At 36.0% G+C, this 20,621-nt stretch overlaps 1 protein-coding gene across 1 annotated transcript in view; it reads left to right on the plus strand.

The window, feature by feature from the left end:
* The window catches only part of TRPM7 (transient receptor potential cation channel subfamily M member 7), a 55,604-nt gene that overhangs the window by 19,712 nt on the left and 15,271 nt on the right, over positions 1–20,621 (plus strand). Inside the window, exons 2-22 of the mRNA XM_065641347.1 lie at positions 1,798–1,877; positions 4,220–4,258; positions 4,704–4,902; positions 6,059–6,272; positions 6,820–6,944; positions 7,564–7,735; positions 8,512–8,686; positions 9,912–10,035; positions 10,811–10,883; positions 11,163–11,263; positions 12,183–12,317; positions 12,847–12,900; positions 13,457–13,597; positions 14,160–14,294; positions 14,436–14,716; positions 15,193–15,421; positions 16,654–16,809; positions 16,943–17,086; positions 17,749–17,877; positions 18,824–19,108; positions 20,204–20,378. Of these exons, the coding sequence (XP_065497419.1) occupies positions 1,798–1,877; positions 4,220–4,258; positions 4,704–4,902; positions 6,059–6,272; positions 6,820–6,944; positions 7,564–7,735; positions 8,512–8,686; positions 9,912–10,035; positions 10,811–10,883; positions 11,163–11,263; positions 12,183–12,317; positions 12,847–12,900; positions 13,457–13,597; positions 14,160–14,294; positions 14,436–14,716; positions 15,193–15,421; positions 16,654–16,809; positions 16,943–17,086; positions 17,749–17,877; positions 18,824–19,108; positions 20,204–20,378 (3,166 nt within the window). The remainder of the gene's footprint in view (positions 1–1,797; positions 1,878–4,219; positions 4,259–4,703; positions 4,903–6,058; positions 6,273–6,819; positions 6,945–7,563; positions 7,736–8,511; positions 8,687–9,911; positions 10,036–10,810; positions 10,884–11,162; positions 11,264–12,182; positions 12,318–12,846; positions 12,901–13,456; positions 13,598–14,159; positions 14,295–14,435; positions 14,717–15,192; positions 15,422–16,653; positions 16,810–16,942; positions 17,087–17,748; positions 17,878–18,823; positions 19,109–20,203; positions 20,379–20,621) is intronic.

The following is a 20,621-nucleotide window of genomic DNA, read 5'->3' on the forward strand; positions in this document are numbered from 1 at the left end:
CTGCAATGTTAAAGTAATGATCTATACAAGCCCTCAGTTTTAAGAAATGGAGTACAAAAATACATACCCATGGAACAGTGGGGACACTGCTGAGCAGAAAGCAGCTTCCAGAACTGGATTTATATCACAAAGGCTAAGGCTTAATAGTGTTAACAATACCATGAGAGGAGGAAGCTAAAATTTTGGGCTACCTACTATTAATATATGTATATTTTTACAGATAATAAGAGTATGCATATCTAAATGTACATATGCACATATATCAAATTTCGTTTCATAAAGCTGCTAATCTTTTGATAAAGGTGGATTGTGCATCTGCCTTTCCGCTACCCTTCCTTCTCTCTTGGGCAGTCAGTGCCTGTACCCGCAAACGTTCCATCTTCTCTGGAAGAGAGCGCTGGCCCTGTGAACGCAAAGACACAAACTGGAGCTGCCGCTCGTTGCTGTCTTGACAGATTCATAGTCAAAGTTCGCTAAAACAAAGTATTGGAAGCAGATCGTGATGAATAATGTGGGAAAGATCTGCTGAGGCTGGGAAATGTTTTGAAAGAGGGTGGGCAGCTGAGGAGCAGTTTTCCAGCGGACCTATATTGGAACTGGCTGGTACATTCTTACTTGTAGTAATTTCTCTGTATTATCTTAAACTTATCTTGAAATTACAGTGAGTGAAAACCCAAACATCTTTACTGAATCTTCTGTTATAACAGATCTGAGGAAAAAAAAATTAATTAGTTCATAGTGTCTGCAGACCTCTATTTAGATAGCTGTGAATAATATACATCAGTCTTTTTCCCCCCAAGTTGTAAAACAGAGTAAGTACGAAATTTCTCAATTTTTTCTAAAGGTAAAATGTAAATGTAGAACAGGACATGCTGTCAGCAATGAAGAAATTTGAATATAATCTCTATAAGGATTTAAAGCAATATTGCATAAGGTACAAATTGGCATTCCAATATTTTTTTTTCTTGTTTTTAATTACTAAAAATCATGTCTGAGTTCCTTTCCCAATGTATTGCTGAAACATGATGTACACCTTGGACGTTATGCATATTGTTTAGCATGTAATCCTGAGATTATCACATAAGATAATGTTACAGGGTTGCTTAAGGAACTGAAATGAAATTATGTCCAGCTATTAGAGTAGGTAAACATTTGAAGACGTAAACATGCTTAATTTTCTGTTTTGGAACACGTTTCCAGTTTAAGCTTGAAACACAGCTAGAGATGCTAATGGAGTTTGTTGCTATTTGTTGCTACTAGAAAAGATTGCCAGTGGTGTTAGAAGCTTACTCGCAATTTCAAGATGAAAATTTTACTTTATCGAAGAGGTAAATAGATGAATTTACTGTTATCTCAGAGTAGTGCAGTTATCTTAAAAAAATTTTAGCTTTTTTTTTTCCTTAGCAAGGTAGGTAAATATATTTCAAAAATGTTTGAGGTTTTTTGGTACATCTTTACTTGCATATTGTAAAGTTTTGCTATTAGAGTGTTAGCTTTGAAAAAAATTTACTTTGGATCTTAAGCGATTTGTGTATAAAATAAGTTACATAACGATTCTGGTATCTCAACTTCTAGGCAGTGTGAGATGCTTCTATAGAGTCATATGGTTTCGTTAGTTTTTGGGAGACAGCAAAACATTAAAAGATAATTTAACTTCTTTATGTTAAAAAGTACTTGCTTTCATCTTTAAATAAAAAAACCCTTTGTGTTCTAATTCTTGCTTCCTTAAAAATCACTTTTCATTGCCAAGTTGTATGATTTGTATTTTATAATACTGTTACACTTTTTATTTTTCAGTCCCAGAAATCCTGGATAGAAAATACTTTCACCAAGAGGGAGTGTGTGTATATTATACCAAGTTCAAAAGACCCACACAGGTAAATAAGAAATGATGCAAGAACTCATTGCTGTTCTTTATAATTAAAAGTCGGTATCATAAAGAGAGTATGTAATATATTTTTGGACGAACTATACTATCTGTGTAAAATACTGTCATTATTTAAGTTTTTTGTGACTGTGCATTGTCACCCTTTGTGTCTAGCTTGGATTTTTTTCTTTTTCCTTTTTCTGAAAGTACTTTGGCATTGCACAAATCGCTAATAAATGTTCCCCTATTCTCTTTGCTGCTTCTTACTATTCCTCCTAGAGATGTCTATGGTCTGTCTACAGTGTAAGTTTTTAATTTTGAAATTTTTTTTGGTGATATAGTTCTGAAGTCAGAAAGTCTCATAGAGATATACTCTATTGGAATTTAAAGAACAGCACTGAGTATAGGGTCACACGTAAAAATAGAGCTGACAGTGCAGGAAGAAGGGATGAAAAATTCATAGAGGAATAAGGAAAAAGAAGAATTGTGTTGGGAGAAAAAATTACAAAGGCTGAAGAAATGTTGCTTCCAAGGAAGCTAGATAAAATAAGAACAGATTTCATGTGGTATCTAGTAATTTTTCATCCTAAGTTCTGTAAGGAAAAAATGAGAGAAATATATTTCTAGAGGGGAAACTGAGACTAATGAAGAATATTTTGCTTATCTCATGCGCTGCTTTTACCTTATACTGAATTAGAGATGTGAAATCAAGTAAGCTAGTGATATCTCTAACATATCTCATTTGTAGAGTTTACCTTCACTAAATGTTATAGGTATAATTTAAGAGTTCCTACAATGACTGAACTTGATGTGCATAGGCGTGACATCTGTGTCTCAGATTAAATACAGTCAAATTGGAAATAGATTCAGAATTGGTGTTTTAAGGCAGTTTTGTCTCCCCAAAATGTTGTCATTATGGATTTCAGATCAGCTTTTTTTTTTTTTTTTTTTTAGCATCCAATACTTGAGAGCAGCTGAGAAACCTTTTGTTCTGAACTTAGAAAACTTCTATTTCAGTCTTTTCCATGGAAAAATGTTATAAATCTGTTTTGTTCTATTGGGGGAGAGTCTTATTTTTCTTTTAAGAACTTTGGGTTTAAGCAGAAAAAGAACAAAGTAAATGCCATAGAATTTTTAAGTTATTGTAAATAATTCACCACATTCCTTGAAACCATGTGACATGAGAAGCTTTTAGAATTTATGGCCATGATTGTAGCACATGGAAAATTTGCAAATGTAAACAAAGTAATTAGGAAGCTGTTAAAATTTCCAGAGCATTTCAACAAGGAACAAAATGATCTTCAACACTTGCCCTTTTAGTTTAACCCATTTGTAGCGCACAATGGAGTTCACAACTTTCCCATCAGATTTTGTCCTTCGGTTTGTGAGAATTGCTTACTGTTGTTAGTGAATTGTGTGTAAATGAATCAAATGTGGACATATTTTGTTGGTCCGTACCTTTAGTGTAGATAATTACACTTCAGTAAGTGTTAGAGAAGATCTAAAGCTATAGTTTAGTATTAAAGATGTAGATGATTAATAGCAGAGGACAAAATTTTAATTTTTTTTCTGATCAAAGTCTGAAACCAGTTGAAGACTACTGCATACCATCTGTATCTGTATGCTTTTGCATACAAGCTCTTAACCATAATTGGTTAACAGCTACTTATGAAAATTATGGAAAACTGGTGTAAATGTATCTGCTATGCTAATTTTAAATGTTAAGAAAGCTATTAGCAGGAAAACACAGAAAATGTTTAAGATGGAAGAGGGTAGAAGTGAGGAATTCTTTTTATATAATAAACTTTATGTAAAGACATTACTCTATAAGGTTTGTTCAAATATATATTTTTCTGTACATGCAACCCAGAAATTATCCAATCACCTTCCCACGCAGGCGGTCCAATTTGGGTGGATATTAGAAGGATACATTCATAGCACAGATGCAACAATGTATAGTTCGAATGAGTCCAAGGAAATGCTTGTCCGTAAGTGACTTCTCGGCCTCTAGCAAAATGTTTCCGCCTGGGTACAGCAGATAATTCTGAAACATTCCTGGGCTTCAGGTATTGATGGTTCAAAGCCTGAAAACCTGTCTGCAGTCTCAGGACTGAAGCTTTTGCATGTGTATGTGTTTTTACCTGCCAAGTATGCTAGAGTCATGTAAAATAAAGACAGGCAAGTTACTGTGTTAAAAATGGGTAAAGTTGGGCAGCGTTTTTTCTATTTACTGGAGATCTCTTTTGTTCAGTGATCTCTCTGTAAGCACACGAAGTGGTGTGGGTGGGGTGTGTCCCCTTCACTTTAAAACTGAAGCCGAAGTTTACTCATCTATTTAAATATTTCTTATAGATGCCTTCCAGGATGTCAGATTTGTCAGCAACTTGTCAGGTAAGAGTTCTTTGTAATTACAATATTTGTGAATATTTTTTCCCATTAAACAAACGCTTTCATAATAAGGTTTTTTAAAGTTGTGATCAATATTGCAAATGACAATTCGGTGAAAGGTTGGATATAGAATAAATATAGCTAATGAATAAAGAACTGTCTGCAATGCATAGATTTATAAATGTTATATAAATTGTTTGGCGTCAAAGAACTAATTTTCCATGTCCTGACTACTCAGTTTCTTCTGGTCTCCAACTTATTATCTCAGTGAGCTTCAATATTTTGCATAATAATTATGTATTGTAATTCTTGCTATAAATATTTATATATAATAAGTAGAATCTTTGCTTTCTAAATCTGACACGTCTCTGTTACAGAGAAACAAAGTTCTCTTGTCTTCCAATAACAGTATTTACTCAAGCATTCTAACTGATATGGTTGGGTGCAGGTGCTGCTGCGGCCGCTTGGTCAGACAACATGCGTGTTTCACTGCAAGTCTTGCGATGAAATACTCCGATGTGAAGCTGGGTGAAAACCGTAATCAGGAAATAGAAGAATGGTCAGTGGAAAAACATACAGAACAGACCTCTACTGATGCTTATGGCGTCATCAACTTTCAAGGTGGCTCTCATTCTTACAGGGCTAAGGCATGTATGACGTTTTCTTTTTTTCTTACTCTAAACATGTTGATAGAGATGGTGAATGCTTCATTCAGCTTTTGAAATGGAAGGCTGAAAACAGTGTCACCTATATTGTGACAAACCAGTGCCCTCTACTATTCTAGCATTTTTTTAATTTCCTTTTTTTTTAACTTTTTCTTAACAAAAGTTGCTTAGATCTATCAGAACTAGCTGTATTCATGTACAGGCTTACCTTCCAATTGCAAATTGCTCTGCTCTTTATGCAGCCAGCAGAGCCCCCCAGGAGGGTCCGGTGCTCTAGGTCAGATCACCTCTGTGGAGAGAAGGGTTCTTAACAGAATTCTTTCATGTTGGTAACAGCAGCGTGTGTGTTCCTTTCTGTGCTTAGTATAGCTTCAAATTGCTGCGAATCCCTTTCCAGGAGTACAGAAATAGCAAGCTGCCTATATTCGTTTCTGTGCTTAATTCTGCAGAGTGCGAGTGGGATTGCTAAAACCAGTTCATTGGAATAGCGATTTTTTTTTTTTTTTTTTTTTTTTTTTTGGTTAGAACTTGACTTTAGTAGGGCTAATTTTTGCATGATGTCCCCTCTGTTGAATAGCTCGTATTAAAGATGCAGCTGTATTTTTAACTGATCAACCATCTGCTTAAATCTTATGTTGTTAAACGGAGCAAGTTAAAAAGGTGCTAGTTTTCTACTGAGGAATGTAGCTTTCCTTCCTACCAGGAATCAGGAAGGAAAAGCAAGCAACTGTCTTCCTGTAAAACTTTTCATAGAAGACGTGCAAGCCTCTCCCCAGTAGATGGCAGAACTTTTATAAACATTTATGAATTTCATCTAATTCAGAAATCATCAATAGAATTGTAAAGACTCATTTTTCTAGGTCAATATGCCAGTAGAATGGAATAACATAATCTTTGTATAGTCATTCCCTTTCCAAATCTTGCTTTCAAAATTGTTAACTGTCTCGTCCTTAATTCAGGAGGACATAAAGCAACCTTGTTTGTTTGTTGCATCTGCTGTGTTTTGAGAAAGTGAATTACATTTTTCTATAGCCAGGAATAGGGTTATATATCCAGAAGTACATCTTGGTTCTTTCTACTTGTTGATTCTGTGATGATTTCTTTTAAGAACCTTTTAACACTCTTCTTGTGCCTGCAGTATGTGCGATTGTCATATGACACCAAGCCTGAAGCTATTCTGCAACTTATGCTTAAAGAATGGCAGATGGAGTTGCCGAAGCTTGTTATATCTGTACATGGGGGCATGCAGAAATTTGAACTTCACCCACGCATCAAACAGTTGCTTGGCAAAGGTCTTATTAAAGCTGCAGTAACAACAGGAGCCTGGATTATAACTGGAGGAGTGAACACAGGTAAAAAAGTACCAATGAATGTGCAGTTAACTGGATTATGGTTTATAAGAGCCAAAGGATTTTAATGGATGCATAGTTTTTTCTTAAAGCAAAGTAAATTTGAGTGAGTTTGGTAAAGTGAAATTAAAATAATACATTTTGAACATGTGTGGCTGGAAGTGGACTGCTGCTTTATCTTGCAAAGAGAAACAACACAAAGATGGGGGGATTGGTTTTTTGGGGCTTGTTTTGTTTGCTTTTGCCTTTTGTTGTTGGGGAGTTTTTTGCTTGTTTTTGAAACTGCAAGAGAAGAAACTTAATGCGATTAAAACAAGTACAGAGATGTAGTGGAAGCTCTTTAGTTCTTACTAGGCTAATATTTATTTTGTTGAATTACTGATACATAGTACTTTGTTTCCTTCTAGTAGATGTAGTAGGGTGCTTTTTCTTTTCATGTTATGTCAAATAAGTTCCCAGTTCTTTAAAGGTCCAGTTAACTAATAAAACAGTTGTATTTCTTAATAAGATGTGACATTCAATACATTGAAATATTTTTGTGCACAAACAGGTGTTGCAAAACATGTTGGCGATGCTCTAAGAGAACATGCTTCCAGATCATCTCGGAAGATTTGCACTATTGGGATTGCTCCATGGGGAGTGATTGAAAACAGAAATGACCTTGTTGGAAGAGATGTAAGGATAAATTACCTAATTAAAAATAATGATTTACCTGACTATTTTATTTTTGACAAATCTGCTTGAGTGTGTTCTTTCACTTACTTTGCATCATTGGAATACTTGCTTTAATATGAAGGTACGTTGACATCTGTGACTTATGCAAGATTGTTAGTGTAAACAAGCTGCAAAATACAAATGCACTAGAGCAGGAGCTTCTTCTCAAGTACTTAATCCTTTTTCTCCCTCTGACCGATATTAGTGAATCAAATAACAAAAATCCTAATGTGTTACAGAGAATTCACATTTACAGAGGATGATAAGTTGAAAAATTTTGATGCAGAGTCTTCGATGCTACTGTTTGCCAGAGCAGTCTCAAGTTTTCCCCAAAGACACCTTTTCAAAGGATCTTTTCTCTGTTATCCTTCAGAACAGAATTCTTTTGCAACAAAATCATCTACTTCTTACACAAAGTTCAGAGCTACAGCTCTTGATGTATCCTGACCCAAGGCACGCTTAGATGTGTCAGTGCTTCTTGTTGACCCACCAGTTCTGGCGTCTAGATGAAAAGTTAAGTTTCACAGAAACAAGTTTGAATCTTTATAAGTAAAACACATTGTTGTGTGCTTATACTTAGGTGGTTGCTCCATATCAAACCTTGTTAAACCCATTAAGTAAACTAAACGTCCTAAATAACCTCCATTCACATTTCATTCTGGTGGATGATGGAACAGTTGGAAAGTATGGAGCAGAAGTTAAATTGCGGAGAGAACTGGAAAAAACTATTAATTTGCAACGGATCCATGCAAGTAAGTAATTCTGGTGTCTGAGGCCTGAGTGAAAAAAATTAGTCTTTTGTTTATGTTTCAAATCTGAACGATAATTTTGCAAATTTCAGCTGCTGCCTTGAATCCTAGATATTGCTGGTAGATTTAGGATTTCTCTGGGACTAGAGAGGAGGGTTCTTTTGAATAAAGTTGTCGATTTTACTTTGATAAAGCAAATCTATCTCACTTGAGTTACTAGTGCGTTGCAGGCCTTACTGGTCTGATTGATTCATGGTTTTGACATGATCACTTGCAGTTTCACAACAGGGCAACTGAGTTTGTACAACATCATCTGTGTTTGTGCAAAGAAGCCATGACTTTTTAGTGTTTTCCCAATTATGGAGCAACACGTGTTTTTTCTCTTCTAGGAATGCTTTTGCAATCCTCCCTGTCAGTAGAGGGTTTCTGTGTAACTGTGTTCAAATTATATACGTGTTGACATCTTTGGAAAATGTCTCGGGGGAAAGCAGAGTTCCATAAAGAAGAAATGTTCACTTTACTGCATTAGTTCAGGAATATTTCTGCGAAGAATCTCTTCTGTTTTGTAGCCTGTATTCCATTGTATTTATCAGCTTCTTTCCAGTGCTTTTCCCCCAGCCCAAAGTATTAACAGGGCTTGGAACTGTCCATTAGCAACAATTAAAATGTCTGGCAGGCAGCATTTTAATATTTATTCAATAGAGGGGACATACTTGATCCATTAAATATTGGCATTCCCTATACACTTACAACATTGTCTGTTTTTTATTACTTTGTAGGAATTGGCCAAGGTGTGCCTGTGGTGGCACTTGTATTTGAAGGTGGCCCCAACGTCATACTCACAGTTCTAGACTTCCTTCAAGAAAGTCCTCCCGTGCCGGTGGTGGTGTGTGAAGGAACTGGCAGAGCTGCAGACATATTAGCGTATGTTCACAAGCAAACAGAGGAGGGAGGGTAAGTCTAAGCACTGCTAACCAAACCATCAGTCGTGCATAGATGGGTTTCGAGACTGCTCCTTAATGAATTTGTGCAAGAGCTTTTTCTGTGGGAAGACAAAGGCTAAAAGCGGAGAGTGTAATTGTGCCTGTGATGCAGCCTTGCAGGCTGGCTGCAATAATAGCCCTGGCTAAAGACTGAGACTTCTAGTTCTAGGTTCCTCCCACATACCTTGTACCGGTTGCATTAAATGCTGTAGCACATGCTTGCTTTAGCAATACTTACAAAAAGGATAAGAGAAGTGTGCACACCTATATCCTAAAGTAGGAGTAACATCTCATGTGCAACTTTAGTTACATGCGGTATTTTTGTTACACCATTGTAACTAGAGGACCCAGCTCTCAGTTTAAATGCTCTTTTTGCTTCAACTTCAAATTTTAACTAAGCCACAGTAACTTAAGTGATGTGACTGTTCTTAAGGGTGCACAAGAGAGTTTTGCTCAACAGAAGTCAGAGCTGATCAGAACTTCCAGAAGTATGAGAATAACAGAGAATAGTATGTTACTAAACTGCTTAAAAATATCACCTGACTATATTGAATGGAAATATTTTCATGCAGTTAGCTGTTGCATAGCAGTAACTTTCATTGAAAAGGGATCAGAGAGAGTTTCTGTGGTTTTTTTCTTCTGAGTAGTCTTAAAACTGAACTTTTTACGCACTTCTGTTTAGTGCAGAAAACATATGTCTGTTTTAAGTGTAGTTTCAAATAACAAAAGGGATGTGCTTGGGCTCCACGATATTTCGTGATTTCAGGTTAGTTGTCAGATTTGCATAAATCCTTAAACATATTAGGTCCTTGTTGCAGGGACTGCCTCAGAACCAGGAGGCAGGGATCTAACGTAGCAGTAAACCAAACAGCTCTGTCCGTAGGCAGATCAGAAGCAGGTCTTATTCAGAGGGGTGAGTATTTAGTATTTTGTGTCAAAATCTTTTAGCTGAGAGTATCTCAGAACTGAGTGTGGGAAGGAAAGGGAGAGAAGCTGGGTTACTGGGGCAGTAGCAGAAAGTCATAGATTAAGCAACCTATATTTCTTTCTAAAGATTACCCAAGATTTTGCCACTGAAACAGTAAGAAGCTTGTAGATAGCAGGGCTTTGAATGGACATGTTGAAACTAATTACATGCATTGCCATTCCTACTGTTCATGTATAACAGTGTGTTTTCCTGTTTGTTTCCATCTCAGGAATGTTCCTGAGGGTGCTGAACCTGAAATCATTTCAACCATCAAAAAGACATTTAACTTTGGTCAAAGTGAAGCAGTTCATTTGTTTCAGACACTGTTGGAATGCATGAAAAAAAAAGAACTTGTAAGTAGATCTTGCTGTACAAATTTTTTAGGACATAGTGGATCTTCCAGTTAGAGAAGGTAGTCAAATACAGTTTTTGTGTGAACTTTGTCTCACAGACAAGAGAGACTTAATTCTTGTGACTATTTCTGGTATTCAGAGTTTGTTGTTTCCAAGCCTACTTGTTTTCAGATGATGGGATTCTGGTTTGTTTATAGTGTGTATGTATTTTATATATGAGCTGCTGTCTTTTTTTTTTTTTTTTTGTCTTTGAATTATGACTGTACTAGCAAAGGTCTACTACCGCTGCATGCTTAAAGCAAAAACACTTTATAGAACTTTATATTTAGCCTGAGTTCAGGTACCGGTTTCTCATTCGGACATCATATTATGCTGTTCTAAGATTTAAAATTGTCGTATTTGGCTAAACATGTTTGCCGGCAGGTTAATCTCACACTTTAAACTGGACCAGAGCGGTAAATAGAATACTGTGTGATGTTTATAGAAAATAGAGAATTGTAATCATAGTGGGAAAATAAGTTCAAATTGATGGAAGAGCGTAAAGGATTTCTGCTGTGCTTTTTCTCTTAAAAGATTGTCTTATGTGGCACCCAGTTAGGAAAACAATACAGGGTGCACACTAGAGGTAAGTTTAAGTCAAGCATAGGCTTAAATTGCATTGAAGATAAGGTGACTTTTTAATATATTTCAATTCCTTACATAAAGACTGGAGCTAATCACCTTTGCCTGAAAATAACTTTAAAATAGGTTTTCCCTATTTTACTCTTTTGGACAGATTACAGTTTTTCATATTGGATCAGATGAACATCAGGACATTGATGTTGCAATTCTTACAGCATTGTTAAAAGGTGAGACTTTTAGGAGCATTTAGAATCTCCAGCTATTGATGTTTAGTGTTTATATGATGGATTATTTATAAAATACTATAATCTGTAGGAATCTTTTGTTTTCTAGCAAATAATTATCTACTGTGTTTTCTCATTGTATAATACTGTAATGTGTCATAAATGATTAAATATACTGTATAAGTTTGTAGTGGATTCCTTGATTTGGCCTTTTTAGGAGGAAAGAATGTATGTTATCTTTTAATTGATTTTAATTTTTTTTCATTATTTTTGCTTCTTAAGGCACGAATGCATCTGCATTTGACCAGCTTGTTCTTACACTTGCGTGGGATAGAGTTGACATAGCCAAAAATCATGTTTTTGTTTACGGGCAACAATGGCTGGTATGTAATGTTCTGGATTAAGCAGGATGGTATTTTCAGAGAGAAACTCGGTTTACTGTAAAGAATGAAACTTTTCACTTTTGTAGAGAGAGACTGTAGAATACTGACACGATTCTCTTGAGGACAGTAATTTTTGCATACTGCATAGCCTTACAGCTGTTTTGTTATTGTGTAGTTGAAAATGGTCCAAGAATTTTAGAAATGTGCTAAGTCGTCTTAATAACTAGGGGAGAAAAGACATTGCAAAAGGTGGAAGCTGAATTCCTGTTAGTCAGATGCTCTTTCTTCCTTACAGTTGCACGGTCAAAGGAAGATCTTAAGAAACATCTAGTAAAACACACATATTAACTACTGTTGGCAGCACCGCAGTGTCTTTTGAGGGGGAGGGCAAAATGTCTGTTTCTTGTAGTCTGCAAATTAGTTTGATAATAACATTGTGGATCTTGCCATTTTCCTGTATTACTGTAAAAATAAACCACAATGCTACATGAGTATGCAGTCATAAGTACATGATGTAAGGCTCGCTGACAGCAATGATGCTTCTGAGCATTTATCTTTGAAGCAAATTGTGCTTTGAATGTTTGATGTCTTTGTTTCATCCAATATCAATCTATGAGAACAGTTTAACTATGCCAAACCAAATGTCTATGTAGTCCCGTGTACTGTGTCAGTATGAGGTACCTACGGAAGAGTTTAAGACTCGCTGATTAAGTCTTCAGAATATTCTCTCATCCTGTAATTGTGTGAAGTTTAGGGGATTTTCTGACCCAAGGGTGATATCTTTGTATTTGTAGGCATATAATGTTTCCCCAGCCCTGTAAATAAATGAGGTTGATATGTAATCTGAATACACTGACTTTGGTGATGACCCATTTTACTGGTTCTCTCCAGGCTCTACCTTGTTACTTCTTTGTTGTAGGTTGGCTCTCTGGAACAGGCCATGTTAGATGCCCTCGTGATGGATAGAGTTGCATTTGTGAAACTTCTGATTGAAAATGGAGTAAGCATGCACAAATTTCTTACGATTCCCAGACTGGAAGAACTTTATAATACAGTAAGTGGAAGATTGCTTTTTAAGCTACTTTTAGAACAGCTTTTTAGAGTTGTATACCGGGTCATGTGCAGCCATCTGAAGGGTTTGGGGTGTCAATAGAGAAGGTCCCTGGTGTGAGGTTGTTGTTGAGAGGTGTGTGCTCTCTGGCTGCTTTCTAGTGCCACAGCTGCCTTCTGGCTCCTCAGAAATGATACCAGAAATAGTTTGTCAAGCAGGATGTTCATCTCTGTCTGATGTTGGGGATAGATACTAAATGGAAAATTGCAGCCTTGTTGTGGAACATATGAAATATGTAAACCACAGTGGGGAAGAGAACAAGAGAAAGTCAGATGGGTTAAACTTCTGCACAAAATATGAGGTCTATAGATAGTATTGTTAGGCTTCATAAGATGAATTCTATGGCAGTTAATATTATATTAATAGTTGTAAAACCAGTTTATTTTGTGAACCTGCATAGATATAAATATTGCTTAGAAAAATTTTTTTGCTATAGGTGTTGATTTTCCCCCCCCCTCTCTTTTTTATAAAGAAACAAGGTCCAACTAACCCAACGCTCTTTCACCTTGTTCGGGATGTCAAACAGGTATGCTGTAAATGTAAAAATCTGTCAATAGCAGTGTTAGTTCTTTGATTTCATAAGTGTGACTGACAATTTAATCTTAGGTTTATTAATAAAGTTTTATTGTAATCAGTAAGCTACTTCTGCAGTCATTCTGTTGGTGTCAATACTTGCTGTTGTATGCTTAGTGCTCTACTGCCACAAAGATGTTAAACCTGATGAGTGTTGCCTTTTTCATGTTACTTGTGATTGTTTTACTTTTTGGGGGGATTGAAAGGTGATACTCCCAGCTAAGAGCAATTTTGGCTGTTAAAACAATCAACAAAAAACAGTCCAGACCCTCCCTCACAGAAAGAACATCTACCCTGCTAGGGAAGAAGATACAGAAAGAAGCTATAACCTTGTCTTTTTTGAAACTGATAAATACTGAGCTGTGTAGTTTTTTTTTTCTTTTTTTTTTTTTTAATCATGAAAGTTTTAACTTGTTTTTTATTAAGAGCTGTGATGTCACATGTAGGAACACTGTAAGCAAGTTTAAGATTACGATTTGAAAAACTAAAAATACCTTTTTTATTTCTAGGGAAATCTTCCTCCAGGATATAAAATCAACCTGATTGATGTGGGGCTGGTTATTGAATATCTGATGGGAGGAACTTATAGGTGCACCTATACAAGAAAACGCTTTAGAGCGATATACAACAGCCTCAGCGGGAACAATCGGGTATGTGGCAGTTGGATGACAGGACAGGCTGATTCATATGTTCTCAATTAAAAAGCTATGTATTTTGGAGGAAGTCTGGATCCATATTGTTTTGTTTTTCTTGTCAATTGGCTGGTTCTTTTAAAGGCAATAGAGAGGCCTCTTAGGGCAGCTGGTCACTGTTTTGTGGTTGAGAACAAACCAAAGGTTTTGTTCTCCTGCTTGATATTCTAGCACGTCTAAATTCCTTCTCTATTATTCCTTCTTTTCCTACTCATAGGGGAAGAATGGGCACTAAACATGCAGATTCGCCAGGGCTTGAGATGCAGATGTCTTAGCTTCTTTCCTGTAAAGCAACAAGTGTAACAGCCTACTTTGTGAATTCTTCAAAACCCCAAACAAACAAGATACTTGTTAAATATCCAGTGAAAATTCTGGTTGCTGCTGTTATATAAAGTTCATCACTGTTTAAGTAGCAAAGTAGCTGAACTAAGCATCTAGCTATAAACAGATTATTTTATAATGCATAGTAGGTAAGAATAAAGAAATCAAACCAAACCTCTTCCCCTTATTCTTGTTACAGCGATCTGGGCGAAATCCTTCAAATACTACTCCTCAGATGTGTAAAAGCCATGAGTCTTTTGGTAACAGGGCAGACAAGAAGGAAAAAATGCGCCATAATCACTTCATCAAAACAGCACAGCCATACAAACCAAAGGTACAGATGTGTGAGGGGAGCAAAGTGGGGTTTATTTTAAGCAGTTAAGAGTGGAGAACCCGGTTGAAGTCTGTCACTGAAGTATGAGTAGCAGCAATTTTACTGAGATTTAAAATGTAACTTTCTGATTTTATTTTAAAGATTGACACTGGTGCAGAAGAGGGAAAAAAGAAAAGAACCAAAGATGAAATAGTAGACATAGATGATCCTGAAACGAGACGTTTTGCTTATCCTCTCAACGAGCTGTTACTTTGGGCAGTGTTAATGAAGAGGCAGAAGATGGCCCTGTTCTTCTGGCAGCATGGGGAGGAGTCCATGGCGAAAGCCTTAGTTGCCTGCAAGGTGTATCGTTCAATGGCGTATGAAGCAAAACAAAGTGACCTTGTTGATGATACTTCAGAAGAACTGAAACAGTATTCCAAGTAAATTGCATTTATATTGTTAAAGATCTTTTATTGAAATGTACAACAAAAGTAGTGAGCTGCATATGAATAAACACCAAACTGTTCTATTAGCACACTTGAAGACAATTCCTTTTTGCAAAAAGGATTAAGCAATGCTCTAGTAGAAGTTTTATATTAGATATTGCTCTTTCTTGAGAGCTGTTGCAAGTCATGCTTTTTAGTTAAATTAAAATGATACTGAATGTGCCACTTCCATGTGATTTCACTGTGTATTTTAACAGCTGTTTGTAGCCTGCATATATTTTTGTTAAAAAGTCACAGATTCCCATGCTGTAGTTACAAGTTACTCTACAGTGTATCTGTACAGAAGGGCCAGGTAATAGTCTATTCAGGTTGTGCTGCTGGGAATTTGATTGTACAGGAAAATTCAACCTAAACTCAAGTTCATTTCTATAGATACTTAATTTTCTTTCGTTGGTTTTTCTTCATTCTAGTGAGTTTGGTCAACTTGCAGTCGAACTGCTAGAACAGTCCTTCCGACAAGATGAAACTATGGCAATGAAGTTACTAACCTATGAGCTTAAAAACTGGAGCAACTCAACTTGTCTGAAGCTAGCGGTGTCATCAAGGCTCCGTCCGTTTGTAGCACATACTTGTACACAGATGTTGTTGTCGGATATGTGGATGGGAAGGTTGAACATGAGGAAGAATTCATGGTACAAAGTAAGCATTGTCGCAGTTTGTTGGTGTAAAAAGGATTAGCAGAATTTGTGTTTTAATGGAAGGAAAACGTGTTTAAGTGCTGTTAGTATAACGCTTTCACAACTATAGCTTATGTTAATAAATCCTGTAAAAGAGTCTCCTATAACATAATCAAAACTGGAAGTATTTATTGTTAACTCCTCTTTTGACACTCTGTTATCTTTTCAAATAAGGTACAGAAATAGAGAAGGCAAAAACCAGGCAAGTAGCCTTTAATCAGAGGTTTAAAGAGATCATGTGAATACTAATCCACTACTAAAAACATAGTGGTAAAAATGTTAATAGACAGCCCACTGTAAGAATGTCTTTTCACGCATTTTAGGTTTTTATAGGCAGTACATAATATAGAAAAGCTTTGTCTGTATCCTATTTTGGAGGAAGAAACTGAGCAAAAGCAGGGCACAGAGTGAAACAAGGACAGGCAAGTCAAGGATAGGGGTGCCCTTTGTGATATAGATTAATCGTACCAAAATGGGAGTTGCCTATTTCTTTGAGATGGTGTGCAAAACCTAAGGGTTGTTAGGAATATAATGAAATGCAACTTTCCTACAAAATATCTACAAGCATTATTTAACTTGTGACCTACTAAAATCCTCTGACTAAAATCCTCTGATTAACCACTTTCGTGCTTACTTTGTAACAGGCTAATGACAATAAATAGCTTTTGCTTATTCTCTTCATCCATACCTTAGCTCATTTTTCTACTGTAAATTGGGAAAAAAACAAACCAAACAAAGACAAACAAACCAACCCCCCCACAAGCAAACAAACAAAAATAAAAACACTTGAACCAACCAAACCACAACCTCAACTCACAGATGTTTTTAAAATATACCTTGACAGTACACAGTTCCAGTTTCTGGGAAGTGGATTAAAGAACAGAGTGTAAACAGAAAATCTCGGGCTCTTCAGGCTTAGAGTACATTCTTTATAGTGGCTTTTGGGTTTGGAATTTGTTGATTCTTCCCCTTTCCTATATCTTTAAGTCAAAGAACACTCTTTATATGTGATATTAGCCTCTTAAGTGTGTATGTAAATAATAACAACTAATGAGTTTCTACTTTTTTTCCCCCCTCAATAACAAGCAAGTAAAATTTCTATAGTATATTTTTGGAGGATATTCTGTGTGTTGGTGATTTCTGATACTTTAATGTAGCTGTGAACTGTTTGCACATAGTTTTCATCTTTTCCAGGTGATACTGAGTATTTTACTTCCTCCTGCTATACTGCTGTTGGAATATAAGACCAAGGCCGAAATGTCACACATTCCTCAGTCTCAAGATGCACATCAAATGGCAATGGATGACAGTGAAAACAACTTCCAGAATGCAGCAGATGAAATACCTATGGTAACGTGGCACAAGGGGAGATATTGAAAACAGTATTTCTAGCTTAAAATAGTTACATTTTTACATCAAGAGTTAAAATGAGTGTTCAAAGCGTGTATTTCTGTATGTCAAGTTAACAGTCCTTTCATTTCAGGACGTGTTTAAAGAAGTAAGGATCTTGGACAGTACTTTAGAAAAGCATGATATGGAGACTCCAGCAAAACCTAAAAGGCTTCCAATCACACAGAAGTTTTATGCATTTTATCATGCACCGATTGTCAAGTTTTGGTTTAATACAGTGAGTTTTCTTTTGTCTAATATATATTTTATTTGGAGATCTAATGTGGATTTTTGGGTTCTTTTCCCAACGTGGAGCTCTATGATCTGAATCAAAGTTCAAGCACTTTTTTAAGAACAAACAAAAAACCCTTTTACCTTGCTAAGCTGGAAATGAGAACTACTTGATTTTGAAAAACTGCTTATGCACATGCAGTGTACTGTGGTTTGAGGTTCTTTTAAGTTTGTGGTGTTGGCTTGGAGAAATACTGCTTTTTTTAAACCTAAGAATAATTAGCATAAACATTTTTACTTGGGCCTGATCATTAATTTCATCAGTTGCTAGCAGGAATTCTGAAATAATTTATTAAGCTAAAGTTTTCATGCACAGCTTTGCTTAAATTACTGTAAAAGAAACTCTAAAATTTGTATTGAAGGAAAAATAGCTTTAATAAGAACAAAGCTTTGCTAATAATAAATAGGTTATTACAGCTCTATTTTTCCTCCTCTAATAAGAAAGTGTTTGTATCCCCTTATAAATAATAACTTACCTGCTTAAAGGGGTAAATATAGTACTGTAATTCTACTTGAAGCTTTTATTGTACACCACATCAAAAGATTTCATGCACATCTATAAAGAACACTATAGTAATTATATGTATAATTTTCTTTTTTTTTTTTTAGTTGGCATACTTAGGATTCCTCATGCTCTACACATTTGTGGTTCTTGTAAAAATGGAAGAATTACCGTCTGTTCAAGAGTGGATTGTTATTGCTTACATTTTCACATCAGCCATTGAGAAAATTCGTGAGGTATGCCTGTAGTAATCTGGGATTTTAGGGTTTTTTTGTCAATTAAAATGATCTGGTTTAGACTGTTCATAAACACGAGAACCTAAGAAACCTGAAGCATCAGAGTACACGATGTAATACCTTTATCTTAAGCTGCTGGTATAAGCTGCTAGTTTCGATAGCAGTGTTTCTTGGCCTACTGTTTGGGTTTAGCTTGCTTCTTCTGTTTTCAAAGGGGAAGAGATGGAGGCCTATTAAAAAGGGGTGGGTTTTTTCCTTCTAAATTTGAAGCAACTGCCAATGACATCCTCGTCTGATATATATAGATATATAGATATTTTTTTAATTGTTAAAATTCCCCCCGTTGATTTTTTTTTTTAATTATTATTATTATTTTTTAATCTGTAACTCACTGTCTACAAGTTGTAGTGAAACAACCTTATTTTTCTGAGGAGTGAATTGTGCATTTATTCATTAGTGTCAGTCAAATGCCAAATTCTACCACTATGCTATAACTGAGGTGACAAAACAAAAAAGCTTTATGGAGACACGACAGCTGTCACAACTACAACGGTGCTGGTCAGCAGGAGACTTTGAGAAGTTCTGTAACAATTTTTAAAAGAGAGATAGGAAGTTCATTAACCTGCTACCTCAGGCCCACCAGGCAGAAAGCAGGATTCATTTCTATAACAGTAACTGCCTCAAAAGAAAAAAAAATCAACAACAAAATACCCTGAGCCCAAAATTCCTTCATAGATTATTGAGAGAAGGAAGCACACATCCTCCTTGTCCTTGTGAACCTGGTGCAGGTAAACACTGCGTTTGATTCCTCAGTCTAAACCAGTTATCCATTTGAATAGGTACCTTATTTTTGCAAGTATAAAAATGTTACCGATTCCTATATTTCAGTGTTGGTCCGTGCTTAAATAAATGTGAGCAGACCTGACGTTTTTCTTTTTCATTGCAGATTTTTATGTCAGAGGCTGGGAAGATTAATCAGAAGATTAAAGTGTGGTTCAGTGATTACTTCAATATCAGTGACACGGTTGCCATTGTCACTTTCTTCATTGGGTTTGCATTAAGATTTGGAGCAAAGGGAAATTTTGGTGAAAACACTTACAGAGAAAATTATGTCTTTGTTGCTGGAAGAATAACATACTGTCTCAATATAATTTTTTGGTATGTGCGCTTACTGGATTTTCTAGCTGTAAATCAGCAGGCTGGCCCTTACGTTATGATGATTGGGAAAATGGTAAGTACTACTTTTGTTACTGGTTTTTTTTCCCCCAGCTGAAATACATTTTTCTTGCTGCATCTGTTTAGAACTTTTCTCAAAGTTTTATTTAGAAAAAAGTTACTTAACCTGGTGTAACATGTCAACAACTCAAAGTGCAGAACTAGCTAGCTGGAACATAACCTTCTGTATTTCATAACAAGCACTGATTAGGCTTCCTTTATTATGGAGCTTGCTCTGGGACATAACTGCAAAAAGCTGGCAAATTGTCATTCTCTGGTCTGTTTTGTTCTTAGATGTCAGAGATTTGAATGAATATGATTATGCCTTTTTCTTGATTCATCTAGCATTGCTTCCCTTTTGGGTCTGAGATTTATTTATAGTCTTGGTTTTCTTGCCTTTGCAGTCTCTAGTGCAAGACTCGAACTTGTTTCCTAAAGCACCTTGGTATATTGTGCTGTGGAAAACTGGGAACAGATTGTGGCTCTGTTCTTGTCTTCTCTCACACAAAAAATATTCAAATTATTTGAATTTAAAAATAAATAACTGAGCTTTGCTGTCAGTGAGCTATTCTAAATGCTAAAAATATTTTAAGACTTGAAAACTATATATACGAAGGTGGAAGCGGTGTTTGTTTGTCTTCCCCCTATAAAACAGTTCCTACAAAGTTGAGCCCTGTCATTCCTTAAAAATGAGTGCCTCAGGTTGCTCATTTCTCACTTTGATTTCTTGCAAGAGACATAAGTTCTGTGTTTCAGCCCTTGGAAAGCTGCCTCTTTGTTTTGTGCGGCTATTGAGTGCATTTAGGAAAGAATATCTATCGGCTGATACTCATCCACATAATTGGTATTTGAGTTACAAAGGGAATACTCTCAGTTGTCTTTGGCTGAGGATACTAAATATACTGTAAAAAAAAGGACGGGTGGGGGAAAAAATATATATTTTTACAGGGTTTGTTATTTAACAAAATTTCCTCCCTGAAATATAAGTGTCATAGACTCTTTTCTTTATAAAATACATAGAATTCATCAATCATACACTGTCACTGTAAAAGTGTTTAAGTTGTGAAATCATAATTATGATGTGGGTTAACTGGCTTTCTTGTGTTAATAGGTGGCCAACATGTTTTACATTGTGGTGATTATGGCACTTGTACTACTTAGTTTTGGTGTTCCCAGGAAGGCGATACTGTATCCTGATGAGGCACCGTCTTGGACTCTTGCTAGAGATATTGTGTTTCATCCATACTGGATGATTTTTGGTGAAGTGTATGCCTATGAAATTGATGGTAAGACACTGCAATTTTGAAGCAAGTAAGGAGAAAACTTACTCGAAGATCTTCTGGAGGTCTTAAGAAATTCTAGTTTTATGAAATTAAATGCCCACTACTGTTGACATTGATTCCATTTATTAGATTATCTTCTGTTTGTGGGTTGCAGTTGTATAACTTCTTGACTCGACTTTTTCATTATCCTTTACCAAGTTTGAATGGCTTAGAAGGAAAAGTCCGCTTAATCACAGTTTCTCACAA

Source organism: Caloenas nicobarica, chromosome 10, assembly GCF_036013445.1.
Source record: "Caloenas nicobarica isolate bCalNic1 chromosome 10, bCalNic1.hap1, whole genome shotgun sequence".
NCBI classification, from domain to species: domain Eukaryota; kingdom Metazoa; phylum Chordata; class Aves; order Columbiformes; family Columbidae; genus Caloenas; species Caloenas nicobarica.